General features: G+C 66.4%; 2 protein-coding genes and 1 pseudogene across 6 annotated transcripts; 2 read left to right on the forward strand and 1 right to left on the reverse strand.

The window, feature by feature from the left end:
* The first annotated feature begins 319 nt into the window (after positions 1-319).
* On the forward strand, positions 320-1,757 carry BHLHA15 (basic helix-loop-helix family member a15). 2 transcript variants are annotated; one of them, XM_089320930.1, is made up of 2 exons: positions 320-446; positions 978-1,757. In XM_089320930.1, exons 1-2 carry the CDS (start codon positions 359-361, stop codon positions 1,622-1,624), a joined length of 735 nt encoding a protein of 244 aa, XP_089177056.1. In that variant the 5' UTR covers positions 320-358; the 3' UTR covers positions 1,625-1,757. The 2 variants fall into 2 exon arrangements, with proteins under 2 accessions (XP_089177056.1, XP_051694980.1); XM_051839020.3 differs by having other exon boundaries at positions 329-446; positions 1,020-1,757.
* Positions 1,758-3,837: 2,080 nt separating this feature from the next.
* TECPR1 (tectonin beta-propeller repeat containing 1) lies at positions 3,838-26,224 on the reverse strand. Of its 4 annotated transcripts, XM_051839017.3 has the most exons (26): positions 26,112-26,221; positions 23,146-23,213; positions 22,679-22,914; positions 22,236-22,418; positions 21,937-22,059; positions 21,127-21,252; positions 18,701-18,875; positions 18,399-18,499; positions 17,793-17,894; positions 16,629-16,774; positions 14,447-14,913; positions 13,993-14,138; positions 13,314-13,469; positions 12,693-12,842; positions 12,444-12,601; positions 11,532-11,659; positions 11,322-11,424; positions 8,608-8,704; positions 8,429-8,508; positions 7,678-7,734; positions 7,195-7,375; positions 6,707-6,842; positions 6,278-6,370; positions 4,786-4,892; positions 4,533-4,652; positions 3,838-4,454 (listed from the first exon to the last, which is right to left on the reverse strand). In XM_051839017.3, the coding sequence occupies exons 3-26, from the start codon at positions 22,901-22,903 to the stop codon at positions 4,341-4,343; spliced, it is 3,474 nt and encodes a 1,157-aa protein (XP_051694977.3). In that variant the 5' UTR covers positions 22,904-22,914; positions 23,146-23,213; positions 26,112-26,221; the 3' UTR covers positions 3,838-4,340. The 4 variants fall into 4 exon arrangements, with proteins under 4 accessions (XP_051694977.3, XP_089177052.1, XP_089177053.1 ...); XM_089320926.1 differs by lacking the exon at positions 23,146-23,213 and having other exon boundaries at positions 4,197-4,454; positions 26,112-26,224; XM_089320927.1 differs by lacking the exon at positions 4,533-4,652 and having other exon boundaries at positions 4,197-4,454.
* LOC149120328 (uncharacterized) lies at positions 18,931-20,982 on the forward strand (annotated as a pseudogene).
* Positions 26,225-26,282: the final 58 nt, after the last annotated feature.

Here is a 26,282-nt window from a genome sequence, read left to right on the forward strand (position 1 = left end):
CCCTGGAGACCTAGAGCCAGGCGCTCTCCCGCCCCGCGGCCCGGGCCCCCGCACTGCAGTGGGGGCTACAGCCCCCCCCCCCCAGGGTTGTCCTCCGTTTTCCCCGGGACTTCTCTGGCTGTCCCGAGCGCCAGCCCCGCCGCCAGGTGCGGCCCAACTGAGGAACCGGCCCCGGGGCCGCGGGGAGGAGGCGGCCGGGGGCAGTCCTGGAGCAGGGCCGGGCCGGGCCGGGCCGGGCCGCGGGTGCCCTGAGCCCGTGCCGCCGCCGCCGCCGCCGCAGCCCGCGGGGCCGCAGGTGTCGCCGCCGCCCCCACTCCCGACAGCCGGCCCCGCCCGCGGCCCCGCCCAGCTCATTTGCATGCGCGCTGCCCCGCCCGGGGCGGCTAAAGCGACGTGTCCTTGTCCCCCGTGGACAGCTTCGGCGCGTGCAGCCGCGGATCCCCCAGGTAACGAGGGGGCTGGGGGGCGGGCCGAGGGGGCTGCAGGGAGGGGTCGCCGCGGCGGGATGGGGCGGGGGCGGGGGAAAGGCCAAGGAGACTCCGCTGCTGGGTCTGGAACCCCCGCGGGGGACCACCCACGTGCTGGGGCCGGGTCGCCTCTGACCTGCCATGACTGCCCCAGATCCACAGCGGACCCGGTCCAGTGCTGTCCCTGCGGGTGTCACGTCCAGCAAGGTGGTGACTGTGGTCGCTGCCCTGCCCCTGGGACAGACAGGAGGCTGCTCGAACCCGGGACCTGGGCAGTGCAGAGGTCACTTAAGCCCAGGGTCAGTGAGGGGCAGGGGACCCGAGAAAGGTCAGGGGTTGTATTTCAAGCCTCCCCCCTGGGGGGAGACAAGATCAGTGGGGATCAGCGGAAGGACTTGGGGGTGGGGCTTGTGTCAGCGAGGGCCCTGGGGACCCTGTGCACCAAGTGGTCAGCTGCCCAGGCTATCTGCAGGGGGAACTGATGGGGTCGGCTGCCCTACTGTCCCCCAGCCGAGCCAGTGACCACAGAGGGGCCCGTGTTGTGGATTTCAGTTTCGAGGGCCACCACCTCCTGGGACCACCCGACCCACAGAGCCATGAAGACCAAGAACCGGCCTCCCCGGCGCCAGGCCCGGGACACCGAGGTCACCGCGGGGGAGCGGACGCCGGACGGGCCCCAGGCAGGCGCGGGGCCTGAGCTGGCCAAGGGTCTCCGGAGCAGGGCGGCCCGGGCGGCAGGGGCGCGGGCCGAGGGCGGCGGGCGGCGGCGGCCGGGCCCTGGCGGCCGGCGGGAGAGCAGCGTCCAGCGGCGGCTGGAGAGCAACGAGCGGGAGCGGCAGCGCATGCACAAGCTCAATAACGCCTTCCAGGCGCTGCGCGAGGCCATCCCACACGTGCGGGCCGGCAAGAAGCTCTCCAAGATCGAGACGCTCACGCTGGCCAAGAACTACATCAAGTCGCTCACCGCCACCATCCTGACCATGTCCAGCGGCCGCATCCCGGGCCTCGAGGCGCCGGGCCCCGCGCCGGGCCCCAAGCTGTACCAGCATTACCAGCAGCAGGCGGCCGGTGGCCCGCCCGGTGCCGCCGAGCACCAGCCCCAGGGCCACCTGCACAGGTACTCCACGCAGATCCACAGCTTCCGGGAGGGCACCTAGCCCAGCGGCGGGCAACCCGCTCACCCCAGCCCTGCCCTCCGCTCTGCCAGCCCCAAGCTCCAGCCCCCAGCACCTCTGCTACTCCCCAGCTCCTCCCACCGAAGCCTCAGACGCTTCCCCGGAGCCACTTCTCCCGCCCTCCGGGATGAGCAAGGGGCTTGGTCGAGGCCTCGGCTCTGGGCAGCGAGAGGCCGGCCCTGCAGGCGGGCCTCCGGGTCCTGCTGCTCGTGGAGCCCTGTGGAGCCCCGTGGACCAGGCCTTGGCCTAGGCAGCTCAGCTCCGCCCTGCAGCCCTGAGTGACTCGCTCCCGGACAGGGAGAGAGATTCCAGGAAACCCTCGATCCCTTGCAAGTTTCCACTGAGGCCTCGACGCGGGGGGCCCTCCTCCAACCGGCATCACAGGCTGCACCGGGCCGGAGGTGCATCAGCCTCGTCGCTGGGGCCCGAAGCAAGCCCAGCAAAGCCCAAAGCCCTCCGGGTGGTGTGGCCAAGGCAGACTGTCCTCAGACACCCTCAGACTCGTTCCAAACAGGGGGGCAGCAGCACCCCCTAGGCCGAGTGGGGCCTGGGTCTGCAGCCCTGGGGCCAAGGGGCGCCAAGGAGATGGGGCCGGAGACAGAGCTGGGTTGTCTCCAGGGACACAAGCGCCCCCAGAGACCCCAGCAGACTCATTCATGACATCTTTCTGTGCCCAGGTGGGACTGTCCGAGCATGGGCAGTGTGGGCGGCGGCGGGGGGGGGGGGCTCATAGGACCTCAGGATGTTCGCGGCTGCAGGTCTGGGGTGGGTTCTGGGGGTGTTGGGGTGGTGGTGGCCGGAGCTTCCCTCCCCCACCCGAGGGAGCTTGGCAGGTGCCGCTGCCCGGAGCTCAGCTTCCTCCTGTCGGGGCGTTCCTGCCTCACGGGCTCTGGCAGACTTGGCCACTTTGCTGGCAACCGTGCTGGCATTTCCCTTCCCTTGTCCCTCTGCCCAGAGCTGTGCCAGAGGCCCTCAGGGCCCGCCCCCCTCCCCCACCAGGCACCGCGGGCAGGGCCAGGCAGCCTCGCCCTCCTCGACTTCAGGGTCGGCCCCGGCCACTCTCAGTGCGGCAGGTGGCTGGCGGCAGCGGCCCTCAGTTCCTGCAAGGTGGCCCGGGGCACAGTGGTCTCCCGTCCGATCGTGTGCCATTCCTGCTGGCCCCTGGAGGCCTGGACCGGGCCCACTGCCCCCCCCCCCCCGGTCTTTGTTTCAAGTAAGGTGGGAATCCCGGGCCTTCTGGGTCCGCACCTCAGGGGTGGCCGCTGCAGGAGGTCGGCGGTCAGGGCGAGCCTGGGCGGGGCACGGCTCTGAGCTGAGGGTGGCTGGGGCCCGGCGTGCCCTGCTGTGGGGGCCTCCCCAGCGGCCGGGGACAGGCAGGCTGCCACAGCCCGGGCAGTTGCCGCCTCCTGCTGCGCCCCTGAACTTGCTGACAAGACACTGGGCTGCAGGCCCCTGTGCCTGGTGCTGGCCACGCCCGGCGGCCCAGCCAGGGGCTGTGGTGTGAAGGAGCCTGAATGTCCACAGGCCCGCTGCAGGGAACTGGGGCCAGGCTTGTGCCTGGCTGGGGAGGCCGGTGGCTGGGTCTCTCTCAACCCTGGCCCTGGCCCAGGCTGGACTCCTGTCCCGTGGGGTTCCTGCTGGGCCCGGCTGTGCCCGCAGGCTGCTCTGAGCCGCCGCCTCGCCACCACGGGAGCCCGACTCGCAAATTCTCTGTGTGGGAGAACCGGTGATTGTGGTGCAAACGGTCCTAAATGACCCAAACTTGTCTTGTTTTTCTAACGACCCCTCCAAAGTGCTGGTGGAATTGGCGCGGGGTGGAGAACCTGAGTTAGAAGGTCACGGGGCAGTGTCCACTTCTGCCTGCGTGCGCAGTTGCCCGGGGCGCTGTGCGTTGTAAACACGCTGTATCGGTAATGGTAATAATGATAATAATAAAACAGCAGGCCGTTTGCACTCTGGTGTGAATTTTTATTGACTCCAGCAACTCCTCAGTGCTGGGCAGTTGGTGAACACAGCCACCGGGGAAGAGGCAGCGATGGCCTCGCGCCGCTCCCGCCAAGGCCACGTCCACAGTCACGGCTGAACGGACACCATCGTGGGGAACAAACACAACGCCCACAGAAGACCTGACTCCGAAATGTAAACAGCGCCGCCCGCGTGGCCGCCGGCCCCGCCCACTTCACACCTGGTCCCACCCAGGCTGACCCACACGGTGCAGCAGGATGGGCAACAAGGCGGGGCCGGACTGCCCCTCCCGACGGCCAGACAGCCAGGACGCGCACCCGGGGCGCCCTGGATCACTCCAGCGGACGCGCACACGGGGTGCCCGGTGACCCCAGCGGGGAACCCGCACAGGCGCCACCCACGAGGCTGACAGGTGCTCTGCGACCGACGGCCCTGCTCGCATCCGATGACGCCTGCGGGCTCTGGGACGCGGCTTGCGCCCACGGGCCCCCTGCCACGCGCCCGCGCCCACGCCCACGGGGCGCCCCCCGGCTAGCCCCACACTTCGGCAGGGGCTCCCGGCCCGGAGGTGGGCGGTGGAGGGGGCGGGGCCTTGGCCAAGCCCGCCCCCGCGAGCAGGGCACGTGCAGGGCGCATGCGGACGCGTGGACGGAGCTTCACGCTGCTGGCGTGGACGCGGCGACCCCAGCACGGCGTGCAGCTCCGCGCGGGCCCTGGGAGGTGAGCGGCGGCCTCAGCAGCACACGGGGCCCGGGGCTTCCTGCGCGGCGCTCGGCTCCTGCGCCCGGCACGCGCCCCGCGCCGCCCTGGTGGCGTTGGCCCGGACGGAGATGTGGTCCCAGCCTCCCTGGGGGGCGAGAGCGGGGTCAGCGGGGAGGCCGCGGCGCGGGGGCCTCCGCCGACCCCTCCGCGGCCCCCCGCTCACCCCGATGCCGTAGTCCCAGCCCTGGCCCCTGGGCTCGTGCGGCTGCACACCCGTGCGGTGGCACACGGTTCCCCGGCTCAGGCTGTGGCTCCCCTGCACCTTGTCGGCGATGACCCAGACCTGGAACGGCACGCGCTGCAGCTGCGGCCGCGCCCCGCAGGTCCCCGGCGCCCCGCGCCCCCCGGTCCCCGCGCCCCTGCCCGACCTGGTCCAGGGGCCCCACGCCCCGCGCCCCCCGGTCCCCGCGCCCTACCTGGTCCAGGGGCCCCACGGACACTCTGCGCACGTTGTTGGACACGTGCTCCCAGCTGGAGCCCTGCGGGTAGCTGGGCGTGATCCCCGCGCGGTACCACAGGTTTCCTGCGGGGAGACCAGGGCTCAGGACCACGGCCGCCGCCCCCGGGGGCCTGGCGCCCGCCTGGCTCTGGGCAGCGGGGGAGGCCTGGCCTGGGGTGGAGGCCGCGCCTCCTGGGCCTCTCCGCGCGCCCGAGAGCCTCCGCATCCCGGGCTTCTCCTCACCCCTGAGAGCCTCCGCACTCCGGGCTTCTCCTCACCTCTGAGAGTCTCCACACCCCGGGCTTCTCCTCACCTCTGAGAGTCTCCACACCCCGGGCTTCTCCTCACCCCTGAGAGTCTCCACACACCTGAGAGTCTCCACACCCCGGGCTTCTCCTCACCCCTGAGAGTCTCCACACACCTGAGAGTCTCCACACCCCGGGCTTCTCCTCACCCCTGAGAGTCTCCACACCCCAGGCTTCTCCTCACCCTTGAGAGTCTCCACACCCCAGGCTTCTCCTCACCCCTGAGAGTCTCCACACCCCGGGCTTCTCCTCACCCTTGAGAGTCTCCACACCCCGGGCTTCTCCTCACCCATGAGAGTCTCCACACCCCGGAGAGCCTCCACACCCCCGAGAGCCTCCACACCCCGAGAGCCTCCACAGCCCGGGCTTCTCCTCACCCCTGAGATTCTCCTCACCCCTGAGATTCTCCACACCCCCGAGAGCCTCCACACCCCGAGAGCCTCCACAGCCCGGGCTCTCACTGGCCCACAGCAGGAGTCTGGGCGGCAGCCATCTCTGCCTCATAATTGCCCCATTGTGCTGGGCGGTCTGCGTCCTTGTCCTGCCGAGGTGGAAGCTGAGGACAAAGCGTGTTTTGAAGGCGGGGGAGCCGGGGGAGCCGGGGGAGCGCCGGAGCTGGAGTGAGCGGCTGGGTCTCAGCCTGCTGCTGCCCTCTCGTCGCTGGGCACAGGGTCTGGGAGGGAGCTGGCCAGAGCCCTGCCTGGGGGAGCGCGGGACCCAGGGGTGCTCCAGCGCCAGCCTGCACGGCCCTGAGGGCTCTGGCATCTCGGGCCTGCGCAGAACCTTCTAGAAGACTCTCCTCGGGGGTCACCCCGGCCTTGATGCTCGCTGTGCCCAAGGCCAGTGCAAGTGACCAGCACTCTGCTCTCTGCCCAGGCTGGACTCAGCTGCTTGGGGCCAGTGCCCTCCAGCCCTGGGTGGCCCTGGCTGGCGTCTGGTTACGAGGGGTCTCTGTGGGGGATGCACGGGCAGTGCTGCTCCGCCCTGGCCCTGGCCCGGGCCCTGGGCGCCTCCTGAGGGCCAGGCTGGGCTGCAGCTCAGGGTCCTGCCTCTGCGGTGACCTAGACGGCGGCGCGTCACACTGACACCTGGGGCCCTCGCGACCGGCCCTCTGTCCCGTCAGAGCCCCCGGGCACAGCCACGGGCCGCGGCAGGCCCACTTGCCGTTCTCATCCAAGGCGAACACTGACGTCTGGCCGACAGACACCTGGAGCAGCCTCTGCTTGGCGGGAGGCGGGATGTGGTACCAGCAGTCGCCTGCCGCGGGAGAGCTGGGTGAGGGTGCCGCCAGGCACCCACGACGCCGCGGCCTGGCCCAGGCCACCCCAGGGCCCAGATGGGCCAATCTCACCAAGGTGACAAAGGGACTGCCCTCAGAGCCGCTGTGCAGAGGGAGCCGCGTGCGGCCCGCACCCAAGCCTCTGCCAGGGCCCCTGCGGGCCTGGCCTGGGCTGACAGCTGCCAAGACACCCAGTGGCTCCGAGCCACACGGCCGCCCTGTCCCCGGGGATGACCATCCCACAGCCTGGCCCCGTGGACAGGACCCTGGCTACAGCCAGCAGGCGCTGGGGGCGCAGGGAGGGAAGCACTCACCGGCCGGCTTGGCGGGGGACACGGAGCCCCGGTAGAAGGCCGAGCCATCTCTGGCCACGGCCCACACCTGGTAGCAGGCCCCGATGGAGATGGAGGTGAAGGGCTGGTCGGTGCCGACGTGCAGCCAGGAAGAGCCCTGGGGATGGGTGAGGTGGGCACTGTGGGAGCCACCAGGGACACCAAGCAGGCCTCCCCCTGCAAGCCCAGGGTCCTGCACCTGAGCTTGTGCCCCCGGTGGGCAGTGCAGGGGTAGGTGGCGGGGTACAGGCTGCCCAGGCCCAGCCTGATGTCGCTCCCTAGTCAGGCCCCGGACCCCTCCCGCAGGGAAGGTGACAGCTGTGCACCACTGTCCCCGTGTCACCTGGGCCCCCGCTCCTGTGGCAGCCTTGCCCCCTGCACTGCCACCCGTGGGATCTTTCCTGGGCAGGCCCGGGAGCCCTGAACACAGCCTGATTCCGGGAGGAGCCCGCTAGGCCCACGGGGCTCACCGCGGGGTTGAGCTGGGACACGCCCAGGCGGCACAGCACGTCCCCTTTGTCGCTGACCGCCCAGAGTGCGATGCTGTGCCTGCGCCTGTCGTCCGGCGTGCTCTCCGGGATGATGGACACGTCCCCGAGGGCGATGGGGGCCACCTCCAGCCAGGGCCCGCTGGTCACCAGCTTGCATTTCCTGTGCCGGGAGAGACGGCCGAGCCCAGGACCCTGAGCTGAGCGGTGGGAGCTCCCTGATGCGGGAGCTTGGGGGTGCGGGGCCTGGTAGGGCAGGGACGGTGGCCTCCTCCGCACCCAGCCCCCCGCTGGGCCGCGGCCCTGTCCCCGAGCGGAACATGCCAGTGACATTTCTGTTATTTGTTCTACAGAAAGCCGAGCGCGCTGGCAGCCTGCGGGTATTTCCTGGGCTGACATTTACTCTGCCCCCGCCTCCCTCCTCCCGTTCCCCCCCTGGAACCCAGGCTGGGGGAGGGGGCGCACCTGGCCCAGCACCTTCTCCTGACGAAGTCCTTCATGGTTTTGTACCCGTGGTAGGATCTGCAAGAGGAAGACGTGAAACCGTGACCACCTTCTGGAAGCTCCTGGAAAAGAGACACTGGAGCCGTTCCGAGGCGAGGTCAGCGCACCCAGTCCCCATGGAGGCAGGGGTGTGGCCCTGGCCTGGCAGCAAGCCCCGCCTCCCCATGGCCTGTGGCCTCCTGGAGATGGGGTCTCTGTAGGGTGAAGGTTTTTGCTTTGTGCAGTAAGTGGTCGGAGCCCTTCTGAGGTGAGGGTGAGGGCCACTTGAGGGCCTAGCTTGGGTGGAGGGGTGGGCCTTGGGTTAGCCCAGCCCCTGGGACCCGCCCCCCACCAAGGTGTGCTCAGAGGCCAGGAGGCCTGGGCCTGGCTCATGCTCTTTTTTGTCCGTCGTGTTCTGACAGGACATGACTCCAGTACTGGGAGGCCCTGAACACTACGCACTGGCCATGTGGCTGTCACTGCTTCTCTGTTCACCACCTGTCCGAGCACACGGGCCCCCATCGGAGGGGCTCGCACACCCCCGGCCCAGGGCACTGCGTCCTGCCATCCAGCCCTCCTAACTTGGTGTTGCAGGGGTGAGGCCAGGTGTGCAGGGGGAGCTCCTCTGCCACCCCCACCCTGCAGCAGTGGAGGGGCCAGGGGGCCTGGAGTTCCCTGTGGATGAGGGGCGGGGCTCACGTGCCCAGGGAGCTGGCCCAAGAGAGATGCTCACGCAGGGAAGTCGCTGGCGTACTGCCAGCCCTCGGGGTCGGTGCCACCAGCAATGCTGAAGTCCACGGCCCAGTCTGAGACCTGGGGAGGAGGGGTCTGTGAGGACTGAGCCCCCAAGTCCAAGACCAGCCAGAGGCCTGGGGAAGGGCTGCGTCCGTGGGGACAGGGCACAGGGCTCACCCAGGTCCACTGCGGGGACGGGAGCTTCGTGTTGGCCTTGGTGCACTCCTGCAGCCCCGAGGCGTCGCTCCACATGTAGCGGTCAGTGGGCAGGCCCCTGGGCAGGACGACAAGGGCAGGTGACGAGAGAGGACTGGGAACGGGTCCCTGGTGGGCCCCCTCCAGCCACAGGACAAGCGGCCTCTGGTCACACTCACTCCTGGGAGGAGGGCGAAACCAGGACGGCCCCTGGCGGGAGGCAGTGGGGTGCCCCACATCACCCAGTGTCCCTGCCAGCTGCAGCCCAGCCTGGGAGCCGCCCCCCAGATGCGGATGCCCTGAGCCCCTGCTGTGGGGTCCCTGCAGACGGGGGTGGCAGAGCTGGCCAGGGCAGGCTGTCCTCCAATGCCCTGGTGTCCTCCCAGAGGACGGGATGTGGACCCCTCCCAGCCCTGGGCAGGAACCAGCCCTGGCCACACCGGGGTCTTGGAATTCAGCCTCCCGAGCTGAGACGGGACATCTGTTTGTGGGTGCTCAGGGGTAGGCACCAGGGGACACCGCGGTGGCAGAGCATGGGGCCAGGTCTGGGGTTGAGCTTGGGCTTGTGGCTTCCAGTGTGGCCCTTGGGTTGTCCCTTATGGGGGCACTGCCCTGCCCCGTGCTTCCAGGCGTAGGGGCGGCCGTGGGCATGGACGGGACGCCTGGTGGTGGGGTGGCCCCTGGGGGAGATTTTGGAAGTGTTTCCGCCCCGCCTTGGCACAGTGCCAACCCCAACCCTCTGCGTGAGTGGCGTCAACAGAGAGACCCACAAATGTTTACACACTGGGAAATCCCGAATTGTTCCCTGTGACGGCGAAAGGTCACAGACGGCCAGTGCCCGTGAGCCTCAAATAAGTAACAGTGTTTAAAAAGCAGAAACCAGGTAAGCGGAGGCGCACTCTTTACGCTAAGACAGCATTGCTGCGTGGATCCATCAGCAGACCCCAGGTCACCCAGCTAAGACCCCGGTGGGTTCTGAAGACCCTGCCGGGCTGCTGCTAGAACTCATCTGGAGGAGTTCAGGGAACGGACAGACACCGCTGAGAAGCCGAGAGGATCTGTCTGCCCAGGGCCGAACCGTGCAGGGACGCCAACCAGACTGGGAGGAAATGTACAGCCTCATCGATCGAGCGAGGCCTCGGGTCTCAACAACAAAAGCTGACGCCTCGGCCAGGCTGCAAGTGGAGGCTTCCAGACGCCACACAAGGAGACCAGAAGAAGGCAGACGCAGGAAGGCAGCCAAGAGGGACAAGGACCCAGTGGACAAAGCTGGGGACAGGGCCAGCGAGAAGCTAGTCCGGGGCAGAGTTTGGGCTGATGGGTGAGCGAGTCTGACGCAGCTATGTGGGACCGCTCTGTGAGGAGGGCCCAGCTGGGGGCTTGGGGGCCCTGCAGACGCACAGATGCATGGTTCCCCCAGCTGGCACAGAGCGCGAGCCATCGGCGCCAGCAGCGCCCAGGGCACGGATGCCCCAGCTGCTGGCCAGGATGCAGCCCGGGGCCCAGCGACCTCACGCACACACAGACCTATATTGAACAGAACAACCCAGAAACAGTGTGCTGTCAGCCCCACAGTCCTGGCTACAGCAGGTAGCAGGATCAAGCACGGTGAACAGGGGCAGGGTCCACAGGCTGTGACCCACACGCCCGGCCAGGCCTCCCGGTTAAGGGTAGGTGGTCTCTACAGCTTTAGGGGGCTCAAGAAGATTAAAAGACAGCGCTTTGCGACGTGTGAGAATCCTATGCAGCCCGACTTGCTGTTTCTGTGTGCTACGGTTTGAATACAGCTTGGCCCCCAAACCCAGGCTTTGAAACTCCAGTTGGGGTGGGGCTTTGGGAGGTGGTGGGACTGGATTAGCTCGTTAGGGGGTCTGGGGGCAGACGCAGACGCAGCCGCCTCCAGAGACCAAGCCAGCGGGATGGCCTGCCCTCAGCCTGAGCCTGCAGGAAGGTGCCGGAAGCAGACCTGTCCCTATGCACTCGGCTGTCTCCTGGTACTGGTGGAAAGCTGGTGGTGACAGGGACCGCAGGGCCCACGGCAGGAGACAGGAGAGCTCGCTCATTCTCACGGGGAGGACTTTGTAAAGCCTCCACTTAGGTCAGGAGAGGGACTCAGCAACTGGACCCCATTTAAAAATCAAAAGACAGCTGGGCCTTTCACGCACGGCGGTTAAGGTGCCGGTGCCCCACTTCCAAGTACCCGGGTTCAGGTGCAGGTTCTGGCTCCCTGTCCCAGCTTTCCGCTCATGGGGGCCCTGGGGCAGCAGGGATGGCTCGAGTACTTGGGTCCCTGCCACCCACATCAGAGAACTGGGTGAAGCACCTGGCTGCTGGCCACTGAGGGCATTTGGGGAGGGAACTGGTGGATGGAGCTTGCGCTATCTGTCTCTCTGATAATGAAAACTCACCGCCAGGCATGAAAAGGGAGAGGACAGAATGGGCCACGTTGCCAGCAGCTTCTGTAGGGTTAACAGGTGGTGTCCGGGAGAGGGAGCAGGTGGTGAAGGGGCGGGGGGGGGGGGAGGTAGTGGCCTGGCCGTGTGCTGCCTCGGTGCTGATGGGCCTGGTGCTTCCGTGGCACCAACTCCAAGATGGAAGTGGTGTGTTGTGTACAGCACGTGTTGCACATGTGAGTGAGTGCGGGTGTGTGTTCCACTTAGAGATGGAAGGACAGCAGGGTGGCCCAGGGCACTCACCTGCTGGTGTAGCCCGTCACAGGGTTCCAGCGCTGGTTCTCGTAGATGTGGACGCTCTTCACGTCGGACTGCGTGTAGATGTTACTGGTGCTGCTGGCCAGGCCTGGGGGCAGAGGACGCCGTGGGGCCTGAGCGTGGCGGGGTGGGGGCTCTGGCTCTGCCTGCAGGGCTGAAGGTCACCTGTCGGCCAGGACAGGCACGGGGCCTCACCTTGGAAGCAGCCTCCGCCGTAGCCGCCTGTGTACACCCAGGCCGTGTGGTCGTAGCCAATGCCCCACACCACGCCCTGGCTGTTGGCTTCCACCAGCCGCAGGTGGCCTCCCATCTGCCGCCAGAACCTGGGGGTGTGGAGAGAGGGGTCACTGTCCAGCCCAGCCCAGCTCCGGCCTCCGGCCCTCTGTGAGCCCCTCGCACCTCTGGCCTCCCACAGCCACGGCGTCTGACGTGTCCCCCACCCCCTGGGTGGAGGGAAGCGAGAACACTCACAAATCTCCCTCCCTGGGGGCCAAGGTCACAGTGCCTGTCAGAGGCAGGGTCTCGGCCCTGGGACAGGATGGGTGGGCGGCAGCAGGAGCCTGCCCACCTGACCCCCCGAGCTACCGGATCGGACTGGGGTCGCTGTACCTTGGCAACCAGCTGGGGGCCTGGGGGTCGCCAGCTGGACTCCAGCACAGTCTCAGGCCCCTGTGTCCCTGCCCGGCCTCCTCCTGGGGACTCTGCTCACCCCGTTCCCCCAGGTGACCTCGGCCCCTCCACGGCCTGGCTGCTGGCTCCCCCAGCAGCCGCTGGGCCCCTGGACCTCCCTGGCACCCAGACACCCTTGCCCAGCAGCCCCACCCATGCCCGGGTTCCCCGCTGTGCCTCCCTCTCCTCTCTGCTGCCAGGACCCCATGCAGCAGGGCCTCGGCAGGAGCTGGGAGCCACAGTGCGGGGGTGGGGGTGGGCAGCGACAGCTTCTCCACCCTGGGGCTGGGGCTCCCACAGGCCCGGGGAGCAGCTGGGCATGCTTCTGGCCAGTCGGTGAGAAGCCAGGCCCTGGGTGGGCTCTCGTGCCACTGGGGCTCTCCCTTCTGGGACCACAAGCCCTGGGTGCTCAGGGGTCGGGGGAGGTCAGGCACTCACATCTGGTCGCAAGGCAGCAGGTGCTCGCCCGCCTCCAGGTCCGGGCTGGGCTCGCTCACAAAGATGTCCCCCTTGCAGGTGACAGACCAGAGGGCCTGTGGGGATGGGCGGCCCTGGACCCTCCGGCTCTCGCAGCAGGACAGGCTGAGCAGGGCGAGCTGGCAAGGGCACACGGCCGGTCACCACTTGGCAGCCTGAGGCCAGGCTGTCAACCTCGCCCCTGGCCCCTGGGGACCGCCGGCTGCTCACCCAGTCATTCATGTCCTGCTCGGTGGCAGCTGCCAAGCGCACCGGCCACCTCTGCCGCGTCCTCTCCGGGGTGTACAGTGCAAAGGAGTGCTTGGCCTCGTTCAGCACCGGGACCAGCGCCGTCACCTCATTCAGGAACACGTGTAGGTACTGTTCGGGAGGGGGGCACGGAGGGGCTGTCACGCACTGTGGAGCAGCTCGGCCGCACCGGGGCTCCCAGCCCGTGGTGAGCCCCCGCCCTGACACAGGACAGGGAGTGGGTGCTGCTGAGGGCCCTGTGGCCGAGCATGGCCAGTGGCACAGCCACACTTGGTGGACGTGCGCCTTTACGATATTTTGGGGGCTGGCTGACTGGCACCTGCCGCCTGTTGGGAGCGGTTGAGGTTTCGTTTTCCAAACCGGACCTCCCCCCATTTGAAAAATGAGAACTGTGGAGGCTGTGGCTCGGGGCTGGCCCACATGTGCCCACCCCTGGCGGAGACCAGGAGCCGGTGCTTTGTGACCTGGAGCTGTGGATGCTGGACCGGGCACCTTGGGGCCTCCTGTCCCGGGGACCCTGTCCCTTGGGGGCACCCCCAGCCCTGGGCAGCCCCCAGCCCCACGCCCCGCCCATCCAGGCACCTTCTTCTCCTCGTGGACCACGTAGTAGATGAAGAGGATGCTGTCCCGGGCCCCGTCGTGCCCTGTGAACTGCTCCAGGGCCACGCGGACGTCCACCCACTTGTGGGGCTTCCAGTCGCACCACCACTGCAGGGCCCCGGTCTTCACCCACACCGACTGCGGCACAGGCACACGCTGCACTCGGCCCCCGCCCAGCACCCCAGAAACCCCTGTCCCCGCCCCATGGCTCCCCCCGTGTGGCAGGGTCAGCTGGGCGCTCGCAGCCCCCCACGCATGCTGGCGACAACTGTCAGCCCCCAGCCAGGGTCCTCGCCCTCGTCTCCTTCCCAGACAGCCCGGGGAAGGGCACAGTTAGCTCGTGTTCTCCACGGGGAAACTGAGGCGCGAGGAGGGTCCACGGCTGCTCCAGCGGCAGGCACAGAGTGAGTCAAAGCCGGGCCCCCCACCCCTGGCCGGCAGAGAATGAAGCTGGACGCATGAGTGAGGCTGACCTGTGACTTCCCTGCTCCTATGTGTGCCTGGGGGCCGCTGAGGAAGGCGGGAATCCTGGTGCCATGCCAGGTATGACGGAAAGGAGTTCACGGTCCTCCCTTGGGCAAGGGGCGGGCGGGATGCGCCGCCTCCCTCTCCCCTCCAGCCCCCGGGACACAGGCCTGCACGCCCCAGGGCCGGCGCGCACCTGCTCCACAGCCTGCTCGTAGTGTCGGAAGTTCTCCAGCTCCCGCTTGGTCCTCTCTGTGAGCTGCTGGAAGATCTGCTTCCTCCAGGCAGCCGTCTGCGCCGGCGTGATGGACAGGGACAGCGTCTGCACCGAGGGGGACAGGCCTGTGGGCAGCCAGAGCCTCAGGGCCAGGGCGTGCTGTTTCTCCCCACCCCTGTCCCCCCCAAATCGGCCCTCTCCTGCTAGCACATCCCGTCTCTGTGAAACGTCCCGCGTGTCCCCTCCCATTCCCGGTGATTGGCAATGGCCAGGTCAAGGCCGCAGGCCCCTCTCCCCACAGCTCCTGCTGGCCACAGACAGGCCCCATGTCTGGGTCAGGCCAGCTCAGCACCCAGGGACGCGCCCTACTCCAGGCCTCACCACACACCCACCTCCTCCCCCAGCAGCCTCTGGGGCCCCTGAGGACACTCACCCGACTGGACAGAGAACCACTTGAGCACGGAGCCCGCCTCCACCGCACAGCCGCCTCCGGACACCCAGGCCCACAGCGGGTGGTCGGCCGCCCCACATGGCTCCTCCATGCCCAGGAGCCCCAGTGAGCAGAGGCCGGTGGGCTGGGGAAAGCTGGCTGCTGGGCAGCTGGGCCCTTTCGGGGGCTCCTTCAGGTCAATGTTGGTCCAGGGCAGCTCGGCCGGGCCAGGCTGTCTGTGCAGCCCTGAGACCTGTGCGGCCTCCCCGCTGCCCTGGGCCGGGCAGGTGTCCTGCACGGCACCTGCTTCTGTCCTGCTGGGCCCTGGGCCTGCACTCCGGGACTTGTCCCCTGGCTCCACGGACAGAGGATGCTCGGGTCCCAGCCTTTCCACCTCCGAGGAGGCATCGCTATCGCTGGGTGCAGAATCGCCACCGCCCCTCACCTCGTCGCCGAAGAAGCAGCCGGCACTGGGGATGAAACAGACGGCCGTCACTCTGTGTGGGGGATGTGCTGCCACCGTGACAGCCTCGCGACCCAGGCAAGTCCCAGCATCCCGAGTGCACCTGGCCCTTCACCTGCGGCCCAGAGAATGGCTTAGTACCTGGGTCCTGGCCACCCATGTGGGAGACCCAACTGAGTTACTGTCCCCTGGCCTTGGCCCCAGCCTGGGGAGTGAACCAGCCGATGGGAAGCTCTGTTTGTGTTTCCAATGAGTGATCTTAACAGTGTTAAAGCATATGGCTTTGTGGCACGTAGGACAGTCACAGTTCCCTACTCCAGGACCTGCACCCCCACACCCCAGGTGGCAAGCCCCGCCCCTTCACTTGCTCCCCCCCCCCCCGACCCTTCTGTCATTGGCTCTCCATCCCATGGTTGGCACATTCTGGACACTTCCTATAGAGGGAACCCTGGGGTCAGAGTGTGGCCTGGCTTCCTCCACTCGCGGTGTTCAAGGCCGTCCCCATGCAGCGTGTGGGCCCTTCCGTGGCCAGAGCCGGCTCCTATGCGTGGGCCCTGCACTGGTGGCCATGGTGGGTGGTGCTGGCTTGCGCGCCTGATTCTGCTTCCCTTGGCTGTGCACGTGCAGGTCGGGCGCCGACACAGAACCACTGGACTGTTTTCCACAGCGGCCACACCCGCTTACTTCTACCGCCGTGGATGAGACTCCAGTCTCCAGGAACCCCAGGGTCCATGTGGCGGTCTTTCTTGTGAGTGACAGCTGCCCTGGGGGTGTGTGGGTGTCTCTGACCAGCCCGAGGAGCTTCCTGCCCGTGACTGGCGCCGTGGCCTCTGGAGAAAGGCCTGTCCAGGCCTAGGCCGACCCTTGTTCCGCTGGGAGACACTGCGGATTCGAGGTCCTGGGTCCTCCCTAATCCAGGATTCCCTCCATTCTGGGGTGGTCTTTGCTCTCTCCCGAGAGGGTCCTCTGACTACTACAGTGTTCCCTGTTGGGGAAGCCCAGGGCGTCTGGGTGCCTCCGAGAAGCCACAGCTGAGGCTGAGGGTGTAGGGTTTTCTCAGCTGGTTCTGGTGGCTGCTCCGAGAACCACCAGCTGAGGGGACTGAAGCGCAGGTGAAACCCAAGCGAGCGCCCACTCAGTGGCGGTGGCCCTGGCCCTGGGGGTCACGGCGCATGGGGGGCAGAGGGGTCGTCTCACCAACGCCTGCGACAGCGGGACAGCTGAGGCATCCCCAGCCGAGTCCCGGGTCACTGCCTGCACCGTCAGACCGGCCATAGGCACAGCTGGAACCTGCCCACGCTCCTTGGACCCACGGATCCTGAGGTGTGGCCCCCAGACCTGCAGCAGCAGCGTCACCTGGGACCCCGTGAGAAATGCCAAATCCCAGTGGCACTGTGTCAATGTGGCCCAGATGCACGGCCCTCCGAGACACCTTCCTGGGCCAGAGACCTCCACCTTGTCCTGCTGCCCCTCGGATGGGATGGGGCTGGGGCTGAGCCCACCACCCCCAAAAGAAGCCTTCTCCCTCGACCTTGAGGCCTCAGAACCAAACGGCCAGTGCCCGACTCCATCAGAGCCTCCCAGCCGCACCCGCTCCGACAGCCCTGGGCAGCCACAGCCAGGTAGGAGCCGAGGCCCGGGGACTGCAGCTCTCACACACTTCCTCCTGCAGGGCCACAGAGAGCCCAGGCCGGGCCCCTCCGCCCTCCGGGCCCCGATCACCTGAGGAGGCTGGACGAGCTGCCCGAGTAGGACCGGTCGCATTCTCGGCCCGCGACGATGGCCGTCCACGTCTTCCCGCTGAGCTCACTGGGGGTGACGCCCTGGCGGAAGTACAAGGCTCGGTCCTCACAGCTGATGCCCCAGACCTGCAACCAAGGGGACCGTTTTGGAGGAGGCTGGGTGCAGAGCTGCGGTGGGGAGGGGGCGGGGAGAGCAGAGCAGGGACGGGGGAGCGCCCACGAGCGCCTGTGTTGGAGCTGGGGTGTTCACAGAGCGGGTGCCCAAGCCCAGTGCAGGAGGAGTGTGTGGTGGGCTCGGCCCCCAGGCCAGGCTCAGCTGGGCCTCTCGGGGAGGGGCTGGTGAATGCTGGGTTGGGCTGCGAGCTCCACCTGTGTCCCTGTCTTGAGTGTGGCCCCAGCTAGAAGCTGGTCCCCAAGTGAGGCGGGCGGTCCTGGTCTTTATTGAGACGCAGAAGAACCTCCTGGGTTCTGGCCTTGCTTTCCGGGGAGAGCGGGTGGGCAGGAAGGAGGCTCTGCTCAGGGCCCCAGGGAAGTGGGCCGAGAACAACGCTGGCCTGGGACGGGACAACACGGCCGCAGCCTGCCCGGGGCCCAGCAGAGCCGGGGCGGGGTGCTTCCTGGGCAGGCTGTGCCCCCGTGCCTCTGGCTGCTTGGTGCTGTGTCACCAGGGGTAGGGGTGGAGAGGGTGTCAGGGGCAGAGGGAGCCCCGCCCCTCCAGCCCTGCCCCCCAGAGCTTCCAGCGCAGGGCACCGGGCGATGTCACCTGCTGTGCAGGGGCGGCATCCTTGGGACCCTAAAAGTCCCCAGACCTCATGATGTGCGAGGAGGCGGCCATGTTGGGGTATGCAGGGTGTTTAAGAAAAGCTGTGTCCACAGAAAGAAAGTCGGGAGGTCGGTTCCATAGGTCACCAGCCCACCCAGCTTCACCCGGACTCTGCTCAGGGAAGCCTTCGGTCTCCAAGATGCGCGGCCCCCTGCCACCCCAGCCCCACGGGTTGTGCTCATGGCTCTGAGGGGGGGGGGCGGGCAGGGGGTCCCCAATCCTGGCTAAAGCAGCACCCTGGGCAGCTGGGAGTGTGCTCAGGGGACGCACTCGGGCCGGTGGGAGGGGGCGGAGCGACGCTGGTGGCCACTGTGCGCGCACCTGGTCGTTGAGCCCCACGTTCACCATGGTCATCTCGCCAACCATCTCGATCCAGCCGGTGCCGCGGGGATTGTGGGAGTTGACGCCTCTCCGGAACCACACCTGGGAAGGGCAGAGAGAAACGTGCCTACCTGGGGGGTGGCGGAGACAGGCGTGAGTGGTCCCCCCACCCCAGGGTTCCCGTCACAGAAGGAAACGCGGCTCCAGGGCCTCTCCCACACCCCTGCCTCGTCTCCCCGTGCTCTGAAGCCCAGGTCCCTGGAGTGGGGGCCCAGGGTGAGCAGCCGGGTCCATGCTTTCTCGGGCTAGGGTGGCCTGAGGCTCTGGGACGTTCTGCTGGCCAGGGAACCCCCTGACCTGTGGTTAGGAGGATGTGACACCCGCCTGATCCCCTGGAGGTGCCAAAGGGAGGAGGGCCCCGTGACTGTGCTGCCTGGACACGCTGTGGCCTTGGATACCATACAGGGGCTCAGGGACCTGTGAGGGGCTGTGGGGTGAGGGAAGATTATGCGGCTCCAGGGCCGCGTTCAACAGCGCAGCTGGGGTCTGTCAGGAGGAGTTGAGGCCTCCCCTGGGTGTTGAGTGGCACCCGCATCCCTGCCTTACTTTCTGGTCCTTGGTGACAGCCCAGACCACGCTGACGCCCACGGAGACATGCAGGATTCCGCTGTCGGGCCCCGGAGGCTCCACGATGGACCAGGCACTTCCTAGTGGGCCGCAGAGAAAGCCCAGGGGCCTCCGTCAACCCTCCTGTCCCTGGTTTCCAGCCCAGGGACAGGACGCCAAGGTGCACCCCTCCCTCTGCGGTCCCAGCTGGGGCCCACCCAGGGGTGGCCCATCAGCCTTGACGCCAAGGCGCGCACCCCTCCCTCTGTGGTCCCGGCTGGGGCTCACCCAAGGGTGCCCACCTTGGGGGTTGTTTCTGTTGATTCCTTCCCGGACCAGAGCCGGCCCCTCCCAGAGGACGGCCCACAGGAGGTCGTGGGGACCACAGCTGATCTGGGCCACCTCCCCCGGGCAGTCCACCAGGCTCCACAGTGAGCCCTCAGGGTTGGCGTGGCTGACGTCCTCTCTGTACCACACCTGGGGGGTGAGAGCAGGGCGTGGCCCTGGCATGCGTGCACTTGCACAGGTAAGCATGGGCCTGTAGGGGAGGTGGGAGGGGACGGGGGACCCCACTGCTCCATCCAGGGCTCGTTCCCTCCCAAATCCCTCTCTGCTCTGTCAGTTGTCCCCTGCCCCATGAGAAAATGTAAACCCTGGACATTGGTGGTCCTGGGAAAGACCCCCCACACACCCCTTTACCTATATACACACCCCAAACCCCTACACACACATGCACACCCCACTACCACCCCACCCCAGGCTCCTTGGCTGCTCCCTGCCAGCTCAGGTTTCTGGCACCCTCTAGTGGTGATATGCTCTCAGGACACCGTCTCTAGGAGAAGCCCCAAACCCCTGGCCACAAGCATTGAACAGGTCCCCCCTTCTTTGCTCCTTAGCCTGGCGAGAGTGAAGACTGAGAGACACCGTCCTGTCGATGAAGGCATTCGGCTGCGCGTGGCTGCACAGTTCCAGAGGGCAGGCGCCTCCCTCAGGCAGCAGGCTTCAGACTGAGGTGCCTGGCCTCCTGCTCCTGCCACTGCCCTTACGGCCAGCCTGTGGGACCAGGCCCGGGCAGTCTCCACCTGCTGCCAGGCGGTCTCAGAGCCTGCCCTTCAGCTCCTCCCAGTGCTCAGAGCCTGGACCTGCTGCACCTGCAGCCCAGGGTGTGTGGGCCGCACTGGCTCAGACAGCACTGCCCTGTGGCCTGTTCCTCCCTCTTTGCGTTCAGGTGGGCCTGCCCCCTCCACTCCACACTTTAGCACAGCTCAGAGGAAGCTGGTTCGCCGGCACCCGGACCAAGCATGACCTGGGAGGACAGCCGGCTTCAGCACGAGCTCTGATCAGTGCAAGGGCAACTGCGGACCTGTGGTCAGTTGTGGTGAGCGTCACTGAACAGGCATCAGGTACGTATCTCTAGAGCCACGAGGACCACTGTGCGGCTGCTGCCGTCGGGCTGGTTTTATGTCTCTGCTGAACTTACACGTGCCCTCCTGTTTCTACACATCCACACACCCACCATCTGTTCAGCCACGATCCACCGTCTTCCCACATATCCATCCATCCATCCATCTGTCCATCTACCCACATACCCATCCATCTACCCACAAATCCATCCATCCATCCATCTACCCACATACCCATCCATCTACCCACAAATCCATCCATCCATCCATCCATCTACCCACATACCCATCTGTCCATCATCCACTCTCCCACATATCTATCCATCCATCTACCTACATGTCCACCTGTCCATCTACCCACAAATCCATCCATCCAACCACCCACCCACATACCCATCCATCCACCCACCCATCCACATATCCATCTGTCTATCCATCTACCCACAAATCCATCCATCCATCCATACACGTCTATCCATTCATCCATCCATCTACCCACATATCTATCAATCTACCATCCATCCATGTCCCTCCCATCTGTTCAGTCACCATTCACCCATCTACCCACATACCCATCCATCCATCTATCCACTCTCCCACATACCTATCTATCCATCCATCCATCCATCCATCCACCCACCCAACCACCTACCCACGTATCCATCTGTCCATCCATCCACATATCTATCCATCCGTCTATCCATCCACCCACCCACCCACATATCCATCCATCCACTCATCCATCTACCCACAAATCCATTCACCCACCCACATACCCATCCATCCATCATCCACTCTCCCACATATCTATCCATCCATCCACCCACCCACCCACAAATCCATCCATCCATCCATCCATCCCTCCATCCAATATCCATCTGTCCATCCATCTACCCACGTATCCATCCGTCCGTCTATCCATCCATCCATCTCCCCACCATCTAACCATCCATTCAGCCATACATTACCCACGCATCCCCCCATGCACAGTACCCCTTGGGAGTGTGAGAGGCAGCACAGGGACTGTGTCTGAGGAGGTAGCACTGCTGGCCCCTGAGCCCAGTACTCTGGGGGCCCTGGAGGAGGGACAGCCAGGTCCGGTGTAGGCTGAGGGGTCAGAGGCTGCCAGGGGGAGTGAGCCCCGGGGGCACTGGCCAGGACGCAGAGGAGGGGGACTGTGGGGGCCCAGTCACATGCTGCCTGCTCGGGAAGCTCCAGGCGTTGGGACAGGAGGTGAGGAGCGAGCTCGGGCTGCACCTCAGGGAGGACCCGCAGACAGTGGCCCCACCCCCTTCCCATCAGGCCACGGGGACACGGGGCCTTACCTTCCCCTGCAGGGACACAGCCCACACCGACAGGCGGCCCACGGGCTCCTCGGTGATCTCCCACCCCCCCACCGAGAGGTCGTTGAAGGGGTCGGGCAGTTGCTTGGGGTCGTCCTTCGAGGGGATCTGAAACGAGGGGACAAGGAGGGGTGGCGCTTGTACCTGGTCCGTCCCTCCCCTGCCAGTCCCCGGCTCAAGGCTCTACATTCTCCAGCAAGGCCGTCAGACTCCACAGAGCAGGCAGCGCTGGGACTGTGGGCTTCCGGCCCTGGGGCCCTCGGCCCTGCTTCTCTGTCAGGCATCAGGCCTGGACCGCCGTCCCTGAGTGGTCACTGCTGCTCCCGCCCGGAGGCAGGTGCTCTGCAGGGCCTCGGCTCTGAGCTGCCCAGAGGCCTGGCCGCTGTGACAGTTCCTCACTGCGGGAGGGGCTGAGGACAGGGTGTGGCCCTTGATGGACACCAGGCAGTGTCCCGCCCTCAGCTCCTGTGGTCCCAGAGGTAGGTGGGGGGCTGGGCCGGCCGCCCTTCTTCCTGGCTGTGAATGCTTCCCTCCCCCACCCCACCCGGGCCCCGCCTCCCTGGTGGCTGGTTCTTCTGGGTGGGGGAAGGAAGGAGTGCCACCCTGAGCCTCCACCTGGGGCACAGTGGCTTGGAGACCTGGTCAGGAGGCATTCAGTGCTACCCTGGGCGGCCACCAAAGAGCCACCCAGGCCCCACCGCCCCACACTGGTGTGTGTGTGTTGGGGTGCGGCTCCCTGGGACCTGCCCGCCAGGGGCTGCTGTGGCTGCCCCGCCCCAAGCCACACTGGACCTTGGCCCAGGCGTCCCGGGACTTGTATCTCCTGTACCGGATCCACTTGCGCCGCCGCACGCAAGAATTCCACTTCTTGTCTCTCGTGTAAGTGGCAGGAAAGTCGATGGCGTACGTCCACCCCTGAAATGGCAGGGTAGGGGCTCCCTTAGGCCCTGGGGGGTGGGATGGAGGGACTTGAAGGGCTGGGGCACAGATCAGACACTGCGGGGCGGGGCCTGGGGATGGCAGCGCTGGGGTCAGACTGGGCTCAAGTGCCCCTCCCCCAGGCAGCCACAGCGGGTCCCACGTTCACCTACCCCCTTCTCGGTGGGTTCCCCGCCAAAATTCTCGTCCACGTACCAGTCCGACTCCCACTCCCAGTGAGGCGAGGGCAGCGCCACCCCGTCCAGCGGCCGGGGCTGGAGCCCACTCACATCGCTCCACGGCCAGCGGTCACTCGGCAGGAGCTTCTCGCAGAAGCCGCTCATGGGGTTCCAGCGCTGAGGGCCAGGACACAGGGCAGGCCTTAGGGGGTCCGGGGCATCAGGGGCCCACGCACCATCCCTCACTAGCCAGTGCTGGCCACGGTGCCCCGAAGGGCAGGCTGCGGAGGGCGCGCCCGGTCCTGGGCGCCTGGAAACTGCCCACAGCCCACCCTTGGCGGACCCGGCCAGGCTACTTTTGTCAGAGACAAAACAGGGGCTCCCACGCAGCAGCGAAGGGAGGGGAGCTGGGGCCGGGCGCAGGATGAGCAGGCCACCTGGTTCTCGTAGGCCTCCTCTCGGCGGCGGATGGGGACCTCGCTGGCGCACACGAACACGTAGACCTGGTTGTCGCAGGCGATGCCCCAGCAGCATGCCGTGGTGGCACTGACACGCTTGAACTCCAGCTGCGCGTCCCTGCACGGCTCCCAGTACTGGCCCGTGGTAGACAGCGTGTGCACCCTCCCAAACAGGTCCACGGCCCACAGCACCGAGCTGGGCATGGCGGCGGCGGCTGCAGGAGAGTTGGTAGTGGGAGGGCGAGGGTCAGCATGCTGGCTCCCTGCCCCCTGGGACAGCCACACGAGCGGGAACCTGGGGACCCTCCGGCGATGGAGGCCAGGTGAGGCCCAGGCAGGACCTGGTTCCCAGCGTGGGTTCCTTTTTATTTCTTGGCCTTTGCTACCCTCTGATTAGGGGGCTTTTTCCCTTGTAGGGGGAAGAGACGGGGCAGCCGAGTGCTCACCTCAGCCCGGATGGACGCTCTTATTCTGTCATAGGAGAGGCCTTTTAAAAGTTCCCAGACAAGGAGTGCTATGGAAAAAGCACGCATGGAGCTCAAGACTTCTTTGCACCAGAATACACATGTCTTTTTTTTTTTTTTTTCCTGGAAGAACCCTCAGATTTCCAGCAGCTGTTTTTCAGAAGGATAAATGAAAGCTGCCCTTTGTGTTTAGTGGGATCTCCTCCTGGCTGCCTCCCAGGGCCCCCTCCCAGGCCTGGCATCCCAGCCGCAGCCTGGTGTGGCCTGCAGGACATCGGGTCTGTGCTCCTCCCCTTCTGCCCATCTGCAGGCCTCTCCTTCTCCCCGCCTTTGCAGCAAGCAGCCAGGCTCTGCCGCTGACCCCAGCCCTGCTGGGGATGCCTCAGTTTCATTTCTGGGGTCCCTGGCTTCTGGAAGGAGCAAGCACACGTCCTCACTGTGGTCAGGCCACACGGCCAGACCCAAGGCAGCCAGACAAACCCAAGGCTGCTGGACGAGGACAGCAGGGAAAAGCCCACGAAAGGCTCTGCCCAGATTCACCCAGGGAACAGGACCCCAGGGCCGGGGCAGCAGAGAGCAGGCGGCCGGGGTGGAACCGGAGCTCCCAGGCGGCGGGCAGGCTGTTCAGGTGCCTGGAGGCCAGGGCCCGGCTGGTTTGCTCCTACATGCCGGCGCTCCAAGCAGTGACTGTGACCACAGCACGAGGAGGAGGTGTGTGTGCCACAGGCCGAGCAGGCTGTCGAGAAGTGAGGCGTGTCTCACCAACACCAAGAAGAGGCGGCGTGTGGATCGAGAAGGGGGAGACTGGGGCTGGGGGCCAGGAAGACAGGAAGCAGAACAGGAGCCGTGCCTTGGGAAACACCCACGGCCGGAAGTAGAGACGAGGAGGGAGAGCCTGGGGAGAGGGCGCCCCGGCTGACTGGGGCAGCTGCACGCCAGCGTCGGCACCCAGTGCCCAGATCAAGGCCCCTGGGACGTCCAGCTTTCCTGTCTGCTCAGGCCAGAGCGTCCCTTTGCCTTCCTGGTGACTGGGAGTGTTCAGAGCTGCCTAGAGCCTCCAGACCACACGCCAGGTGCCGGCCCCGGCCCTTTCTAGCACCCACCAAGGCTAAGCCAATGATGCTCTCTGTGCCTTCATTTCCTAACCTAACGCTGACCGATAAGCCTTGTAGCACAGAGCTTAAAATAGCGGCCAGTGCCCAGCAGGAACTCTGTGTCGCTGATGTCATTTTACTACTTGGCACCTGCTACCACAAACTGCCACTTAGCTCTCTTCTTCTGAAAACAAACAACATTTTGAAAGGCAGAGGTAGACTTTCTACCCGCTAGCTCACTCCCCAAATGCCCAACACAGCCAAGGCTGGACCAGGCCAAAGCCAGGAGCCCGGAACTCCATCCACGTCTCCCACGTGGGTGGCGGGAACCCATGCACTTGAGCCATCATGTGCTGCCTCCCAGGGTGCCTCAGCCGGAAACTGGGTCAGAAGCAGAGCCTGGTGTGAGTCCAGGGGGTGCAGGCATCCCCTGAGGCACTAGAACCGCTGATGGTTCTAGAAAACACAGCAGGGTCCTTTCTGGGCAGCAGTGCTCTGCACACTTCTCCCAGCCTGGCTGAGTGTGTGGAAGTCTTCCTCGTAAAAGGCCGGCCCAAAAGTAAGGTGTTTCATTCTCAAGTCACACTCCATCGGGTCCTTTTAATATAGATCAGCCAGGGCTGGCACGGTGGTGCACTAGGCTAATCCTCCGCCTGCGGCGCCAGCATCCCATATAGGCGCCAGGTTCTAGTCCCGGCTGCTCCTCTTCCAGTCCAGCTCTCTGCTGTGGCCCCGGGAGTGCAGTGGAGGATGGCCCAAATGCTTGGGCCCTGCACTCACATGGGGGACCAGGAGGAAGCACCTGGCTCCTGGCTTTGGATCGGCACAGCACCGGCTGTAGCAGCCATTTGGGGGGTGAACCAATGGAAGGAAGACCTTTCTCTCTCTCTCTCACCCATAACTCTACTTCCATAACTCTACCTCTCAAATATATATATATATATATATATATTACATATATGTATATATATAAAAATCAGCCTTCGGGTTGGATGGAGACTCCGACTTCCGTTTGATGCACTGTCCTTCAGGGAAATGACTCAGCAGTAATTGCCATTAGCACCGAACCCCAGAAGGGCTGGGCTCGTGTTCACCAGCTCCTCCTAGAAGGGAGGCCCAGGCGCCGCTCACCGCCCAGCTAAAAGCTTTTAGCGACACCTCCTTGCTGCGTCTACCGGGGTGCAGCCCCCAGCCCCACACTCGCCACGCCCAGGCCACCTGTCCAGGGTTCCCCTGGCCACTGGCTCAGAGGACTGGTGAAAGGGGGCGTTGGAGCCCCTTGATTCTGGGACCCCCTCCCCCAACACACCAGGGGTTTCTATGTAGGATGAGCAATCTCCCCAAGAACCCCTCGGAGTCCGCCCCCAGAGAATTCGAGCGAGCGCCCAGCCCTAGGGAGCCGGAGGCGCGGTGCGTCGGCCCCCGTGGCGCGCAGGTGGGCGACAGGTGGGCCCCCCGGCACTGCCCTGCCCCAGCTGGCTACGCTCATCCCGCAAGCGGAGCTGCTTCTCCCACCGCCGCCCAGGGAGAGCGCTGGCCACGAACCCCCCAGAGCCCCGCTTCTCGCCTCGCTCCGCCCCGAAGCCCGGGAGCGCCGGCGGGTGTCAGCGGGAGCCGAGGGACACGTGGGCGTTCTTGCGTGGGGGGCGGGCAGCGCCCCGCGCAGGTGTGCAGGGGAGACAGCGCCAGGACGGCCCCCCCCCCAGCCTGGCCTGCCTCCCTCCCTCCGGGCGAGCGTGGGGGCGAAATCGGGGGTGAGGGGGAGAAGAGGCGCCGCTGCCCGGCCCCGACCTCCCCGCAGGGGCTGCACCGCCCGTGCCCGCCGCGGCGGAGGGGGCGCCGCAGGTCGCTCACCTGGGCCGGAGCCCCGAGGGGCGGGGTCGCGGCAGCAGCTCCGCAGCTGCGAATCCAGCGGGTCCGGCCCTCCCCGGCCCCAGGTGAGAGGGCGGGCCGGAAGCGGCCGTGACGCCGGCGCCCATTGGCCAGCCTGGCCGTGACGCGGCGGCCCGGGACGCGCGATTGGCT

Source organism: Oryctolagus cuniculus, chromosome 19 (assembly GCF_051225735.1).
Source record: "Oryctolagus cuniculus isolate XC-2025 breed Fujian yellow rabbit chromosome 19, ASM5122573v1, whole genome shotgun sequence".
Classification (NCBI taxonomy): Eukaryota; Metazoa; Chordata; class Mammalia; order Lagomorpha; family Leporidae; genus Oryctolagus; species Oryctolagus cuniculus.

Bases quoted from the DNA above. Each gene is read 5' to 3' on its own strand.
- BHLHA15 (XM_089320930.1), top strand. From the start codon at position 359: ATGCGCGCTGCCCCGCCCGGGGCGGCTAAAGCGACGTGTCCTTGTCCC. The intron at 447-977 runs GTAACGAGGGGG...ACTGTCCCCCAG, and splicing joins TGCAGCCGCGGATCCCCCAG to CCGAGCCAGTGACCACAGAG.
- TECPR1 (XM_051839017.3), bottom strand. From the start codon at position 22,903: ATGCCCAGCTCGGTGCTGTGGGCCGTGGACCTGTTTGGGAGGGTGCAC. The intron at 22,060-22,235 runs GTAGGTGAACGT...CTGCCATTTCAG, and splicing joins GGGAACCCACCGAGAAGGGG to GGGTGGACGTACGCCATCGA. The intron at 13,470-13,992 runs GTGCGCGCCGGC...CCTGTGCCGCAG, and splicing joins ACGAGCAGGCTGTGGAGCAG to TCGGTGTGGGTGAAGACCGG.